We start from the raw sequence: 16,320 nt of genomic DNA on the forward strand, positions 1-16,320 counted from the left end.
CCATTTCCCCCTCCTCATTATAGCTTTCCTAGCTGTGTTTAGTATCCCCTCACCTCCTCTAGATAGCTTCTCTGGTTGTCTAGGGCTAAACTCCTCTCCCTCCCCATTACAGCTTCCCTGGTGGTCTAGGGCTAAACTCCTTTCCCTCCCCATTACAGCTTCCCTGGTGGTCTAGGGCTAAACTCCTTTCCCTCCCCATTACAGCTTCCCTGGTGGTCTAGGGCTACCCCCCCTCCCCATTACAGCTCCCCTGGTGGTTTAGGGCTACCCCCCACCCCCCCATTACAGCTTCCCTGGTGGTGTAAGTGGCCCCCCCATACCTCCCCATTACAGCTTCCCTGGTGGTGTAAGTGGCCCCCCGTTCTGTGCTCCTTATGAATGTAGAGTATTATAGCACAAATGGAAGCTGTTCTGCTCTCCCCTTTTCCCCAGAGTCCAGGGCTTTGATCACTCTAGTGCCCGACACTGCACGCCACATGTAATTACACAACGAAAGGGAAGCCAGCACTAGGAGGAGAGGAGAGCAGACAGGATGGGGGCACATTGCTGGGCCCCTGCAGTTATACTGGCCAGGGGAAGCACAGAATGGCGCCAGGACACAGGAGAGACTGCACGAGTCTCGGGATCATACCTCCTCACCTGGGACAGTCCCGGGGAAATCGGGACGGTTGGGAGGTGTGGATGAATGACAGCTAGGCTGACTTTGGTAAATGTTATTTCCATATCCTGGCATATATAACAGGCTGTGTTGCTGTATTGTAGGGGAGTACAGAGAGATTACCGGAGAGACTCCAGGCATGGTGGGAAGGTGGCCTGCTGGTTCGCACACAACAATGGAGAAGGGCTGATTGACGGCACACATGAAGACTACATTGTACCGGATATCTTCAGCATTGCCTAGGAGTACAGCCTACCTATTGCTGCTGTATTACTGGAGTCACTGATTATTCATTCTGTGTTATTGAGTGTCTTTTATCAAATAAATAAGTGTTAATAAATATACTGAATGTTTGTGCACAACGTATAACATAAAACAGCATAAACAGAGAAACAAATGGGCCACATCCTGAATACATAACATTTTACAGAAAGGCTAACACAAGACAGGACAGCATTCTGTATATATACAGACAAACTAAGGGGGCAATACAGCAATAAAAACTTCAGAAAAGGAACAAAAATAACGAATTCATCAGACTTGCACACAGGACGCCTGCTGTTCTGATGACACATATTTAAAGATGCAAATGGAAACCAGTATTGCCCTCATATGAACAGGTGATGATAACAACGCATACTTACCACCAGGAGGTACACTGAGGAAAATTGTACACTAAGGCCTCTATTACACTCTACGCTGAAATGAAAAACTGATGCATAATTTTCCATAGCAGTTCATTGTGTAAAAGCTTTCATTTTTCAGCGTATAGTGTGAAAAAGACTATAGGGAAACATGGACATTACCTTGCACATTAGTTGTCCGTTCAGTTATAACTGACAGCAACTTGCACACAGGGACGTTACAGGCGCACGTTAGTGCAGCCTGTAACGCTCCCCCAACGCACAGCAATGTAACACAAGTGGGCTGTTCACACTGCCCATGTTGCATTACATTGTAACGCAGCAAAGTGCTGCATGCTGTGCGTTCTACGTGGCTAAGCCGCTTTGGACTGCTTGCACATGCTCAGTCATGTTGGGGAGGAGGGGAGAGCGGCCAGGCACATGGCTAATTAATATTCACTGTACTCAGTGACGTGCAGTGTTTACTTCCTGGTGCGGCCGCTCTGTGCGGTGATTGGCCGGGCGGGACCACGTGATGCCGCATGCGTCCAAGAATACGCATCACGGCATCACGGACACCAGAGTGAGCTGCACAACGTGGCTCACTCTGACGTCCACACCAGAGAGCACCAGGCGTTGCGTTAGGGGCACGTTATGTGCCCTATAACGTCCCCTAAATGCAGTGCCAGTGTGGTGAATCTGTCATGGGTTCTCAATCCGTGCTCAGCTGCTGTCACTGCTCCCCGAGCACAGAGAGGGGGATACTCCGGGGGTAGCGCTATCAGTGGGGCTCCAGAATGGGGAGCACGGGGACTCCAGGCAGGGTAAGGGAGGGAGAAGTCATGGCAGCCCAGGGAACAGGTGCAGCCGGCACACTTGTGCTGCACTTTTACTGGTAAACTCGCAAGGGCAAGGACCTCCTCCTAGTGTTTCTTATTCTGCTGTAAGTTATCATATGAACATGCACCAGTATTGGGGATGTCCCAAACCACACATCATCAATGTATTTGTATCGCTGATTGTACAGAGTCCTGAACCTCTCCTGTGTCTATGCTTCCTACTATTTGTTTTGTACTTTGTACAGCGCTACGGAAGATGTTATTATTATATTGGGGCTATATACATGATTAATTATATTAATAAACCTGCAAACTCGTTGGGATTTGCAAGCTCAAAGGGTACCAGAACTTCTATGTCTATAGCAGTGAAGGTTAACCTTGGCACTCCAGCTGTGGTGGAACTGTATGTGACTGAAAAAAAGAAGATATATATCATTAAGACGGCATAAGTAATTAAAAAGTTACTGCTGTATCTAAATGACACAGCTAAAGTGTCAAAAATGTCAGGAACCTTGGAACTAGGTGCCCTCGATCACGCTCCCGTCCTGCGCATGCGCAGTGCAAGATTTTCTGGTACTGCGCATGTGCAGGATGCTCCCAGCGCTTGATAGAGGAAGCGTGGCCAGCACTGGCCATCAACTTGCCAGTTGCTCTGAATTGAAAATTAGCCACGGCAGAGAAATGGAGGGTCCTTAAGTGACGGTGCGGGCACAGCACGGCTGCAGGGGGCTGGTAGAATCCCCAGGTAAGTGAAACTTTTTCGGTTTCACTTTAAAGGAAACCAGAGACCATAGAACAGAAAAGTTTTACATACCTAGGGCTTCCTCCAGCCCCATGCGCACCGATCACTCCCACGCCGCCGTCCTCAGTCTTCTCTAGCTCTGGTATCGGATCCCGTAACTTTAGCTAGTCATGGCCAGTCTGAGCAAGAGAAGTGCGCCCTCTGCGTATCTCTCTGGCGACTGCTGCAGAGATGTGTACATAGCGCACTTCTCTTGCATCAGACTGGCCATGACTGGCTGAAGTTACGGGACCCGATACCAGAGCTAGAGAAGACTGAGGACGGCGGCGTGGGAGTGATCGGTGCACATGGGGCTGGAGGAATAGAGTACGTGCCTCAACCTTCAAGCAAGAAGAAGAAGTACTTTCCATGAGAAAATGTATGCATGCTCAAACACCAAGTTTAACCCTAGCAAGTCTGGCTTTGCAAATCTGGCCTAATTGGCTATTCATGAGGCAATGCTCATGCAAATATGCATTTGCTTTCGCATGCCAAACTATGCAGGGTCAAAAAACCAATACCGCAAAGCAGTTGCCCTGCGGGAATTAGTTCATGCTACATTAGCACTATCCAGGAGCGCCACGGGGAGGATTCCCAACGCCCCCATACAACCGGGGGGACCGCGGGGTCCCAGGCTCTCTTACTGCCTGGGAACCACAGCGGCACCCTGGAGGGGGAGGCGCAGGCGACCCCCTCCCAAGCGTGGCCAGCGCCGGGGAGAGCTGTCCGCACCCACCTCCCAATATTAAAAACAGGCACTTACCTTAACGTCCATTGCATTCTGCAACTATCCGGGTTTCTCGTCACTTAACTGTCCCTTGGGGGGCTCATAATCTAATCCCTGCCATAGCCATATGTATGTGTAAGTGTAGTGAATGGCCAATTTGGGAGGGGGGGGGGGGGGTCGGTTAAAAAAATATTTTTTATACAAAATTGTGGTTGTTTTTAATTAATAAAAAAAAACTTAAAATTGCAGGAGCAATCAAATATCACCAAATGAAAGCTCTATTTGGGAGAAGAAAAGGAGGTACATTCATTTGGGTGCAAAGTTGTATGGCCTGAGCAATAAACCACTAAAGTTGTGAAGTGCGGAATTGTAAAAAATGGTCTGGTCACTAGGAGGGGGGTATAAACCTCTCAGGCTCAAGTGGTTAAGCTAGTGACACCTAAAAAGAATTGCAGCTTGGTGCAATAACGTCCATCACACCAGCCATGCTTTAGGACAGCCTACATAATAATAGAGGAGCCTGCAGGTGAGGAGAGTCGCTGCGCTGCGTGCGATGAGCCGCCAGGTGTCGCTGTGCTGCCAGTCTCCGCTGGTTTGGTTTCCCTCTCTGTCCTCTGCAGGTGAGGAGAGTGGCTGCGCTGCGTGTAAGGAGCCGCCAGGTGTCGCTGTGGCGCCGTGGCCGTCAGTCTCTGCGCAGCGCTGGCTTCCGCTCTCCGTTGCCTGGATACCGGGAAGCTGCCGGAAGTTGTGGCGGCAGGGATGTGCGGTGCCCGGGATGGAGGAGCAGAGGCAGCGGTCGGGGCTGGACGGTTACCGGATCATCAGAGCGGTGGGGAAGGGCAGCTACGGGGAGGTCAGCCTGGCCGCTCACCGCGAGGAGGGGAAGCAGGTAACCCGGGTAACGGGGGAGGAGTCACGTGTCCCGCAGGCAGTGACAGTCCCGGGATACAGAGACACCCGGCGGGCCGCCAGCGCTGCCTCCAGTCACACCCCGCAATGCTGCACACAGGGGGTCCCCATATAGTGAACTCCAAGGGGCCCCGTCATTTACTAGATGAGAAATGGGCATACTCCAGCTGATACACTATAAGACTGGATTTTAATGAAGTCAGTAATAATTGGGAGTCATTTTTCTGTTCAATGCTTCAGCAAGCGAGCACAGACTGCTCAATATGCAGCCATGCACAAGCAAGTCACAGATGACAGGCAATTCCCTCAGTATTCAGTCTGGATGATACTGTAGCACTGCAGCCATGCACAGGCAAGCCACAGATGACAGCAGGCAGTTCCCTCAGTAATCAGTCTGGATGATACTGTAGCATTGCAGCCATGCACAAGCAAGTCACAGATGACAGGCAGTTCCCTCAGTAATCAGTCTGGATGATACTGTAGCACTGCAGCCATGCACAAGCAAGTCACAGATGACAGGCAGTTCCCTCAGTAATCAGTCTGGATGATACTGTAGCACTGCAGCCATGCACAGGCAAGCCACAGATGACAGGCAGTTCCCTCAGTAATCAGTCTGGATGATACTGTAGCACTGCAGCCATGCACAAGCAAGTCACAGATGACAGGCAGTTCCCTCAGTAATCAGTCTGGATGATACTGTAGCACTGCAGCCATGCACAAGCAAGTCACAGATGACAGGCAGTTCCCTCAGTAATCAGTCTGGATGATACTGTAGCATTGCAGCCATGCACAAGCAAGTCACAGATGACAGGCAGTTCCCTCAGTAATCAGTCTGGATGATACTGTAGCACTGCAGCCATGCACAGGCAAGCCACAGATGACAGGCAGTTCCCTCAGTAATCAGTCTGGATGATACTGTAGCACTGCAGCCATGCACAGGCAAGCCACAGATGACAGGCAGTTCCCTCAGTAATCAGTCTGGATGATACTGTAGCACTGCAGCCATGCACAAGCAAGTCACAGATGACAGGCAGTTCCCTCAGTAATCAGTCTGGATGATACTGTAGCACTGCAGCCATGCACAGGCAAGCCACAGATGACAGGCAGTTCCCTCAGTAATCAGTCTGGATGATACTGTAGCACTGCAGCCATGCACAAGCAAGTCACAGATGACAGGCAGTTCCCTCAGTAATCAGTCTGGATGATACTGTAGCACTGCAGCCATGCACAAGCAAGTCACAGATGACAGGCAGTTCCCTCAGTAATCAGTCTGGATGATACTGTAGCATTGCAGCCATGCACAAGCAAGTCACAGATGACAGGCAGTTCCCTCAGTAATCAGTCTGGATGATACTGTAGCACTGCAGCCATGCACAGGCAAGCCACAGATGACAGGCAGTTCCCTCAGTAATCAGTCTGGATGATACTGTAGCACTGCAGCCATGCACAAGCAAGTCACAGATGACAGGCAATTCCCTCAGTAATCAGGCAGCAGCTTATACAGGAAGCATAGTTCTCACCAGGTAATGCAGGTATAGTACTGATAGTGTGTTCCCTGTCCACATGTGTGCACAGCTTGGATGATGCTGTAGCATTGCAGCCATGCACAGGCAAGCCACAGATGACAGGCAGTTACCTCAGTAATCAGTCTGGATGATAGTGTAACATTGCAGCCATGCACAACCAAGTCACAGATGACAGGCAGTTCCCTCAGTAATCAGTCTGGATGATACTGTAGCACTGCAGCCATGCACAACCAAGTCACAGATGACAGGCAGTTCCCTCAGTAGTCAGGCAGCAGTTTACGCAGGCAGCATAGGTCTCACTGGCTGGTGCATTTGAGGTAATCCATGCGGTCCCAGAGTAGTGTGCAGATAGCGAGCAGGCTACAAATGGCTGCCAGCCCGCCCACCAATCACGGCTCATGGGTCTCTGACTGACGTATGATGCAGGTGCCCACTTTCCACTACAGCCAGATACAGAATTCTGCAGGGGCCTCTTGTGTCTTCACTCCCCCGCCCCCTTCCATTTACCTCCAGTCTCCTGCACCCCCCCCCCTCTTCCATCCTCCTGCACCTCACTCTAGTCTTCTGCACACCCTCCAACCTCCTTCAGACTCCTGCAGCACCCGCCCCACCCCCTATCCCCCATCAGCCTCCTGCACCCCCTTCCCCTCCAGCATTCCCCTTTTATCGCCTGCAATCCGCTCCAGTCTCTTTTTGTGTCCTGCATGCTCTCCTCATCTCCAGTCTACTGCATCCCTCTCCATCCACCTCCAGTCTCCTGCACCCCCCCCCCCCCCCTTCCATCCTTCTGCACCTCACTCTAGTCTCCTGCACACCCTCCAACCTCCTTCAGACTCCTGCAGCACCCGCCCCACCCCCTATCCCCCATCAGCCTCCTGCACCCCCTTCCCCTCCAGCATTCCCCTTTTATCGCCTGCAATCCGCTCCAGTCTCTTTTTGTGTCCTGCATGCTCTCCTCATCTCCAGTCTACTGCATCCCTCTCCATCCACCTCCAGTCTCCTGCACCCCCCCCCCCCCCCCCCCTTCCATCCTCCTGCACCTCACTCTAGTCTTCTGCACACCCTCCAACCTCCTTCAGACTCCTGCAGCACCCGCCCCACCCCCTATCCCCCATCAGCCTCCTGCACCCCCTTCCCCTCCAGCATTCCCCTTTTATCGCCTGCAATCCGCTCCAGTCTCTTTTTGTGTCCTGCATGCTCTCCTCATCTCCAGTCTACTGCATCCCTCTCCATCCACCTCCAGTCTCCTGCACCCCCCCCCCCCTTCCATCCTTCTGCACCTCACTCTAGTCTCCTGCACACCCTCCAACCTCCTTCAGACTCCTGCAGCACCCGCCCCTCCAGCATTCCCCTTTTATCACTGGCAATCCGCTCCAGTCTCTTTTTGTGTCCTACAGGCTCTCCTCATCTCCAGTCTACTGCATCCCTCTCCATCCACCTCCAGTCTCCTGCACCCCCCCCCCCCTTCCATCCTTCTGCACCTCACTCTAGTCTCCTGCACACCCTCCAACCTCCTTCAGACTCCTGCAGCACCCGCCCCTCCAGCATTCCCCTTTTATCACTGGCAATCCGCTCCAGTCTCTTTTTGTGTCCTACAGGCTCTCCTCATCTCCAGTCTACTGCATCCCTCTCCAGCCACCTCCTAGTTTCATGCAATCCTTTCCCGTCCCCTGTACCCCTTGCATTCTTTTCCAGTCTCCTGCATCCCTCACCCCCTCCGACCTTCTGCTGCCACTCACACACCTCAAAAAAAATCATGTAGCATATCCAGTCACTCTTCACTCAGATTAGAAGTGTTAGGGCTCTTTTACACTGGGGGAGTTTAGCTGTGATTTTGATTGCAAGAAATTCGTGGACAGCAAGGACATAAGAACCAATAGAAATCGCAGGCGTGTTCTGTATAAATGCGATCTGATAGTGCCTGATCACCGATGTCCTGCATGCTGCGTTTCTTCTGCGTTTCTTCCTGCGTTCCTAGCAGCTAGTAAAACTCGCAGAATGCAATCACAGCAAAATCCCGTTGCATATTGCAATACACAATGCAAAGCAGTCCTATCAGGCAAAGGATCAGCAGGACAGCCAGGCAATGTGCATTGTTTAAGGAACTATAGCAGCCTCCATATCCCCCTCACTTCAGGTGTGCATTCAGGAGAAGCGCTGACACCATATGTGTAATATAAGGTTGTGAGGAGCAGCTGGGGAGGCAGAGGGCACTTCTGTACACAATGGACATGTGACACTGTGTAATAATATACTGCATACAACAGCCACAACATGTGACACTATGTAATAATATACTACATTCAACAGCTGCAATGGAGAGGTGCATCACTAACACTGCACAGCTGTTTATTTGTGTTGGATGTTTCAAAGGAATGTGTAGTGTTTGTTTTTTATTTATCTAGTTATTAGCATTCACAATGGGAGTTGCATTGCGTTCCCTGTACATACTGAAACGCACAGCGGTGCACAATACAGGCGGGGCCCCGGGCACTGACACTGCACAGTCATATCACGCTTTTCTCCTGGCGGACTCAGAGCGCCAGAGCTGCAGCCACTAGGACGCGCTCTATAGGCAGTAGTAGTGTTAGGAAGACTTGCCCAAGGTCTCCTACTGAATAGGTGCAGCTTACTGAACAGACAGAGCCAAGATTCGAACCCAGGTCTCCTGTGTCAGAGGCAGAGCCCTTAATCATTACACTATCCAGCCACTACTTACACAGGACCCCGCTCTGCAAAACACAACGGGGGGGGGGGGGGGTTCTATTGTTGCACATCTTGCTGCTTGCATTTAAATAATGGCTTGTTTTCAATGCTTCGTAATAAAGTTAAATTCATAGTGAACAGTAGATATTTTGAGTTTATTTGAAGAAAATGTGTAGTGTTGTTATTTTGTGTGTTGTTTTGTTTTTTGGAATATACGCTCTACAAAATCAATTTGAAAAGCGATTTTTGAGCCGATCGTTTAGCATTTTATATAAAGTTAAAGGAGATCTGTAGTAAGAGGTATATGGAGGCTGCCATATTGATTTCCTTTTAAGCAATACCAGTTGCCTGGCAGCCCTGCTGAGCTATTTGGCTGCAGAAGTGTGAATCACACAGAAACCAGCATGCAGCTAATCTTGTCAGATCTGATAATAATGTCAGAAACACCTGATCTGCTGCATGCTTGTTCAGGGCCTAGGGCTGAAAGTATTAGAGGCAGAGGATCAGCAGGATAGCCAGGCAACTAGTATTGCTTAAAAGGAAATAAATATGGCAGCCTCCATATACCTCTAACTACAGTTCTCCTTTAATTATACTTGCCGGGTGTCCCAATGTCCAGCTTCTGTCCATAGCCCCGCCCCCTAGCAAAAGAGATCACAGGCGTGTCTCTGATTGGTCCTAGAGAAGTACCTATGAACCTCTTCCTGTAGGGGCAGGGCTACAGACAGAAGCCAGACATCGGGACACCTGGTAAGTATGATAACGTTTATTTTGAATAAAATGTAACACTTATCGGAACAGCTGTACAGTTTACTGTACAGCGCTTCAAATTGTTGCAAAACGCGTTCACGTTCGCCCTAGGAATCACTGCACACAGTGCTGGTGCAATTTGAAAGCGCTGCAGCAATTCCTTGTGGGTTCCAGCCTTTAAAGAGACTCGGAGAGGTAAACTCAAGCTCTGATACTTACCCGAGGCTTCCTCCTGCCCCATAAACGCGTCTCAGTCCCACGCCGTCCTCCCCCCGGTCTGGCGGTCAGCCGCGGTGAGCTCCATTACCAGGCTCAGTCGATGCCAGTCAGGGTCTACTGCGCATGCACAGACCACCTGCACATGCGCAGTAGACTGGGATTGACGTCACCGAGCCTGTTACTGGGGCTCACCGCAGCTGAACGGCAGACCGCGGGAGGACGGCGTGGGACTTAAGACATGTTTATGGGGCGGGAGGAAGCCTCGGGTTAGTATCCTTCGTCTCGGAGTCTCTTTAAAGGGAACCTTAACTGAGAGGGCTATAGATGTTTCCTTTTAAACAATACCAGTTGCCTAGCAGTCCTGCTGATCTCTGTGGTTGCAGTAGTGGCCAAATCACACACCTGAAACAAGCATGCAGCTACTCCAGTCTGACTTCAGTGAGAGCACCTGATCTACATGCTTGTTCAGGGGCTGTAGCTAAATGTATTAGAGGCAGAGGTTCAGCAGGAGAGTCAGGCAACTGGTATTATTTTAAAAGGAAAAATCCATATCCTGCTCAGTTTAGGTTCCCTTTAATTAAGGACCAGGGCTTTCTGCAGTGATCGGTGCTGCGTGGGCTCTCCAGCCCACAGCACCGATCAGGATTGAGCCTTGGCGATCAGACTTCCCCCCCCTTTGTTTCCCCACTAGGGGGATGTCCTGCTGGGGGGGGGTCTGATCGCCGCCAGCTGTTTGTGATCTGCGGGGGGCTCTTCAAAGCCCCCCTCCGCAGCGTTTTCCGCGCTCCCTGCCTTCCCGTCCCTCCCTCTCCCTCCATGGGCTGCGCAGGACGGATGCATTGAAGGATAGGCTTCAGCCTATCATATGCCGGCGATCCCCGGCCAATCAGAGGCCGGGGATCGCCGATCTACGTCACGGCACTGCTGCGCAGCAGCGCCGTATGATGTAAACGTGTTTACATTTTGCCGGCGAGCCGCGATCGGCGGCTTTCCGGCTGTTCACGGAGACACCCTCCTTGCACTGACATGGAAAGGCCGTTTCCATGGTAACCCACTTAAGACCTGATGACGCCTATGGGCGTTAGCTGGTCCTTAAGTGGTTAAACATTGCTGCTGATAAAGAGCAGAGAAAGATTCTGTGACAATCAATATTTCAATAAATAATTGATGAACACTGGCTTAGTTTTTCATAGATTTTCATTTTATTTGATGTTATATTTTTGAAACATCTTATTTATTAAACATCTGTGCACAGAACTGGGAACATATTTAAAGGGAACCAGAGGTGAGAGGGACATGGAGGCTGCCATCTTCATTTCCGTTTAAGCAATACCAGTTGCCTGGCAGTCCTGCTGATCCTCTGCCTCTAATACGATTAGCCATAGCCCCTGAACAAGCATGCAGCAGATCAGATGTTTCTGACGTTATTGTCAGTTCTGCCAAGATTAGCCGCATGCTTGTTTCTGGTCTGATTTAGACACTACTGCAGCTAAACAGACCAGCATGGCTGTCAGGCAACTGGCATTGTTTAGCAGGAAATCAATATGGAAGCCTCCATATTCTTCTCACTTCAGGTGTCCTTTAAGCCTGAAGATCTGTGCTTTTAAAGGTCCAGTATTGAGTTTACAGTGTGGCAGCACATTTTAGCTATATTTAATAATAAATAAATGAATAACATAATAATAAAAATGTCCCACAAATGATATTGTGGTAATAACGTATAACGTTCTGTTTTATCTCTCAGTATGTCATTAAGAAGCTGAACCTGCGCAATGCGTCGCAGCGGGAGCGGAAGGCCGCGGAGCAAGAGGCGCAGCTCCTATCCAAGCTGAAGCACCCGAATATCGTGGCATACAAGGAATCCTGGGAGGGCGGAGATGGGCTGCTGTACATTGTTATGGGCTTCTGTGAGGGCGGAGACCTCTACCACAAACTCAAAGACCAAAAGGGCAAACTCTACCCCGAGAGACAAGTGGTGGAGTGGTTTGTCCAGATTGCAATGGCATTACAGGTAAATAACGTGCCTGATCTTCATACGATGAGCCCAGTGTTGCTTTTTTGGGGTTGATTGTTAAAAGATATGACTGAATTGTGAACATCCACATACTGGCAGGAGGAGGTCTCTGTGGTTACAGCACAGCAGCCAAGTCTTTGCTTTGCTTATCTTGTACTGGCAGGAGGAGGTCTCTGTGTATACAGCACAGCGTCCAAGTGTTTGCTTTGCTTATCTTGTACTGGCGGGAGGAGGTCTCTGTGGTTACAGCACAGCAGCCAAGTCTTTGCTTTGCTTATCTTGTACTGGCGGGAGGAGGTCTCTGTGGTTACAGCACAGCAGCTAAGTCTTTGCTTTGCTTATCTTGTACTGGTGGGAGGAGGTCTCTGTGGTTATAGCACAGCAGCCAAGACTTTGCCTCGCTTATCTTGTACTGGCAGGAGGAGGTCTCTGTGTATACAGCACAGCGTCCAAGTCTCTTTACTGCATTCTGCTATATGTCACTACAGGGCCACTTTACTGCATTCTGCTATATGTCACTACAGGGCCTCTTTACTGCATTCTGCTATATGTCACTACAGGGCCTCTTTACTGCATTCTGATATATGTCACTACAGGACCTCTTTACTGCATTCTGCTATATGACACTACAGGGCCTCTTTACTGCATTCTGCTATATGTCACTACAGGGCCTCTTTACTGCATTCTGCTATATGTCACTACAGCGCCTCTTTACTGCATTCTGCTATATGTCACTACAGGCCTCTTTACTGCATTCTGCTATATGTCACTACAGGATCTCTTTACTGCATTCTACTATATGTCCCTACAGGGCCTCTTTACTACATTCTGCTATATGTCACTACAGGGAATCTTTACTGCATTCTGCTATATGTCACTACAGGGCCTCTTTACTGCATCCTGCTATATGTCACTACAGGGCCTCTTTACTGCATTCTGCTATATGTCACTACAGGGCCTCTTTACTGCATTCTGCTCTATGTCACTACAGGGCCTCTTTACTGAACTCTGCTATATGTCACTACAGGGCCTCTTTACTGCATTCTGCTATATGTCACTACAGGGCCTCTTTACTGCATTCTGCTATATGTCACTACAGGGCCTCTTTACTGCATTCTGCTATGTGTCACTACAGAGCCTCTTTACTGCATTCTGCTATATGCCACTACAGGGCCTCTTTACTGCATTCTGCTATATGACACTACAGGGCCTCTTTACTGCATTCTGCTATATGTCACTACAGGGCCTCTTTACTGCATCCTGCTATATGTCACTAAAGGGCCTCTTTACTGCATTCTGCTATATGTCACTACAGGGCCTCCTTACTGCATTCTACTATATGTCACTACAGGGCCTCTTTACTGCATTCTGCCATATGTCACTACAGGGCCTCTTTACTGCATTCTGCTATATGTCACTACAGGGCCTCTTTACTGCATCCTGCTATATGTCACTACAGGGCCTCTTTACTGCATTCTGCTATATGTCACTACAGGGCCTCCTTACTGCATTCTGCTATATGTCACTACAGGGCCTCTTTACTGCATTCTGCTATATGTCACTAGAGGGCCTCTTTACTGCATTCTGCTACATCTCACTACAGGGCCTCTTTACTGCATTCTACTATATGTCACTACAGGGCCTCCTTACTGCATTCTACTATATGTCACTACAGGGCCTCTTTACTGCATTCTGCCATATGTCACTACAGGGCCTCTTTACTGCATTCTGCTATATGTCACTACAGGGCCTCCTTCCTGCATTCTACTATATGTCACTACAGGGCCTCTTTACTGCATTCTACTATATGTCACTACAGGGCCTCCTTACTGCATTCTACTATATGTCACTACAGGGCCTCTTTACTGCATTCTGCCATATGTCACTACAGGGCCTCTTTACTGCATTCTGCTATATGTCACTACAGGGCCTCCTTCCTGCATTCTACTATATGTCACTACAGGGCCTCTTTACTGCATTCTACTATATGTCACTACAGGGCCTCTTTACTGCATTCTACTATATGTCACTACAGGGCTTCTTTACTGCATCCTGCTATATGTCACTACAGGGCCTCTTTACTGCATTCTGCTATATGTCACTACAGGGCCTCTTTACTGCATCCTGCTATATGTCACTACAGGGCCTCTTTACTGCATCCTGCTATATGTCACTACAGGGCCTCTTTACTGCATTCTGCTATATGTCACTACAGGGCCTCTTTACTGCATTCTGCTATATGTCACCACAGGGCCTCTTTACTGCATTCTGCTATATGTCACTACAGGGCCTCTTTACTGCATTCTACTATATGTCACTACAGGGCCTCTTTACTGCACTCTGCTATGTGTCACTACAGGGACTCTTTACTGCATTCTGCTATATGTCACTACAGGGCCTCTTTAATGCTGTTGCTTCTCTCTGCAGTATTTGCACGATCTGCACGTTATGCATCGAGACCTGAAAACGCAGAACATCTTCCTGACCAAGTCCAACATCATCAAGGTGGGAGATCTGGGAATAGCCAGAGTACTGGACAGCCAGTATGATATGGCCAGCACTCTCATCGGGACCCCCTATTACATGAGCCCCGAGCTCTTCTCTAATAAACCCTACAACTACAAGGTAATACTCTGCTAATCTCTCCATCATCATACGGAAGCCACTAATTGGTCAGACACATCGTTCCGTGAATAGTATATGGTCCAGTGTTCTACCCAGAGATTTTTTTCCAGCCGGTTGGCATGAAAAAGTAGCCGGGCGGGGCGAGATGAGAGAATGCTGAGCCGGTGCTTCTGTGCACAACTCTGCTCACAGCACAGGAGGAGGTGAGCTGATGACAGCCGGGTGCTCACCAAAACTTGCCGGGTGGAGCACCTGGCTAAAAAAGCCTGGGGAGAACACTGTGGTCTATGGACTTGCTGATAACAGCCAACACTAGATATACTGTACATACTATCTAGCTATTGATCTATCCAATATTGTCTTGTGAATATTGCATGGTCCATGGACTTTTCGCTGACACGAACCAAGACTGGGGACACGCATTCTTGTCTGGTCATTTGGGTCTGGCAAGTTTTGGCTGCAGGTGTTAAGGGGGGCTTCAGGCTTAGTAGATAGGTGGCGGGGTATACCTAGGTGTATGTTGTTTTGGGTGGGTGCTGTTGATAGCGGTTTGGGTTTTTGATAAATGGTTTTATGGCCTTCTAAGCTAATTGTCTAATAAATGTTCAAAATTTAATTTATACCGTTCAGCTTCTGTTTTGTCTCTCGTGACGGTAATCAAATGCCTGAATGTTTGTATTGTTCTTCCATATTCTTGTGCAGGCCCCTCCCCCTCAGGATAGAATCCTTTCAGTTACTTTTGCTCTCCTCTTTTTAGAGGCACACGGCCTTCCCTAGTTGTTTTTCAGTACGGCATTATTATACATCGGGCTGTATGCTACACAAGCCTGCGCAGACAGTGCAACGCATACTACACAAGCCTGCGCAGACATTGCATCGCGTACTACACAAGCCTGCGCAGACAGTGCATCGCATACTACACAAGCCTGTGCAGACAGTGCATCGCATACTACACAAGCCTGTGCAGACACTACAACGCATACTACACAAGCCTGCGCAGACAGTGCATCGCATACTACACAAGCCTGCGCAGACAGTGCATCGCATACTACACAAGCCTGCGCAGACAGTGCATCGCATACTACACAAGCCTGCGCAGACAGTGCATCGCATACTACACAAGCCTGCGCAGACAGTGCATCGCATACTACACAAGCCTGTGCAGACACTACAACGCATACTACACAAGCCTGCGCAGACAGTGCATCGCATACTACACAAGCCTGCGCAGACAGTGCATCGCATACTACACAAGCCTGTGCAGACAGTGCATCGCATACTACACAAGCCTGTGCAGACACTACAACGCATACTACACAAGCCTGCGCAGACAGTGCATCGCATACTACACAAGCCTGCGCAGACAGTGCATCGCATACTACACAAGCCTGCGCAGACAGTGCATCGCATACTACACAAGCCTGCGCAGACAGTGCATCGCATACTACACAAGCCTGCGCAGACAGTGCATCGCATACTACACAAGCCTGCGCAGACAGTGCATCGCATACTACACAAGCCTGCGCAGACAGTGCATCGCATACTACACAAGCCTGCGCAGACAGTGCATCGCATACTACACAAGCCTGCGCAGACAGTGCATCGCATACTACACAAGCCTGCGCAGACAGTGCATCGCATACTACACAAGCCTGCGCAGACAGTGCATCGCATACTACACAAGCCTGCGCAGACAGTGCATCGCATACTACATAAGCCTGCGCAGACAGTGCATCGCATACTACACAAGCCTGCGCAGACAGTGCATCGCATACTACACAAGCCTGCGCAGACAGTGCATCGCATACTACACAAGCCTGCGCAGACAGTGCATCGCATACTACACAAGCCTGCGCAGACAGTGCAAAGCGTACTACACAAGCCTGCGCAGACAGCGCATCCCATACTACACAAGCCTGCGCAGACAGTGCATCGCATGCTAC

General features: G+C 49.7%; 2 protein-coding genes across 2 annotated transcripts in view; both read left to right on the forward strand.

Annotated features, from left to right (window-relative positions):
* The window catches only part of LOC137532382 (inter-alpha-trypsin inhibitor heavy chain H3-like), a 120,474-nt gene extending 119,476 nt beyond the window's left edge, over nt 1–998 (forward strand). The window contains exon 26 of the mRNA XM_068252815.1: nt 763–998. Within this exon, the coding sequence (XP_068108916.1) occupies nt 763–901 (139 nt within the window). The 3' untranslated portion in view covers nt 902–998. The remainder of the gene's footprint in view (nt 1–762) is intronic.
* Nucleotides 999–4,354: 3,356 nt separating this feature from the next.
* NEK4 (NIMA related kinase 4) overlaps nt 4,355–16,320 on the forward strand; it is a 61,950-nt gene continuing 49,984 nt past the window's right edge. The window contains exons 1-3 of the mRNA XM_068251872.1: nt 4,355–4,517; nt 11,483–11,749; nt 14,180–14,377. Coding sequence (XP_068107973.1) covers nt 4,404–4,517; nt 11,483–11,749; nt 14,180–14,377 — 579 coding nt within the window. The 5' untranslated portion in view covers nt 4,355–4,403. The remainder of the gene's footprint in view (nt 4,518–11,482; nt 11,750–14,179; nt 14,378–16,320) is intronic.

This window comes from Hyperolius riggenbachi, chromosome 9 (assembly GCF_040937935.1).
Source record: "Hyperolius riggenbachi isolate aHypRig1 chromosome 9, aHypRig1.pri, whole genome shotgun sequence".
In the NCBI taxonomy this organism is placed as follows: domain Eukaryota; kingdom Metazoa; phylum Chordata; class Amphibia; order Anura; family Hyperoliidae; genus Hyperolius; species Hyperolius riggenbachi.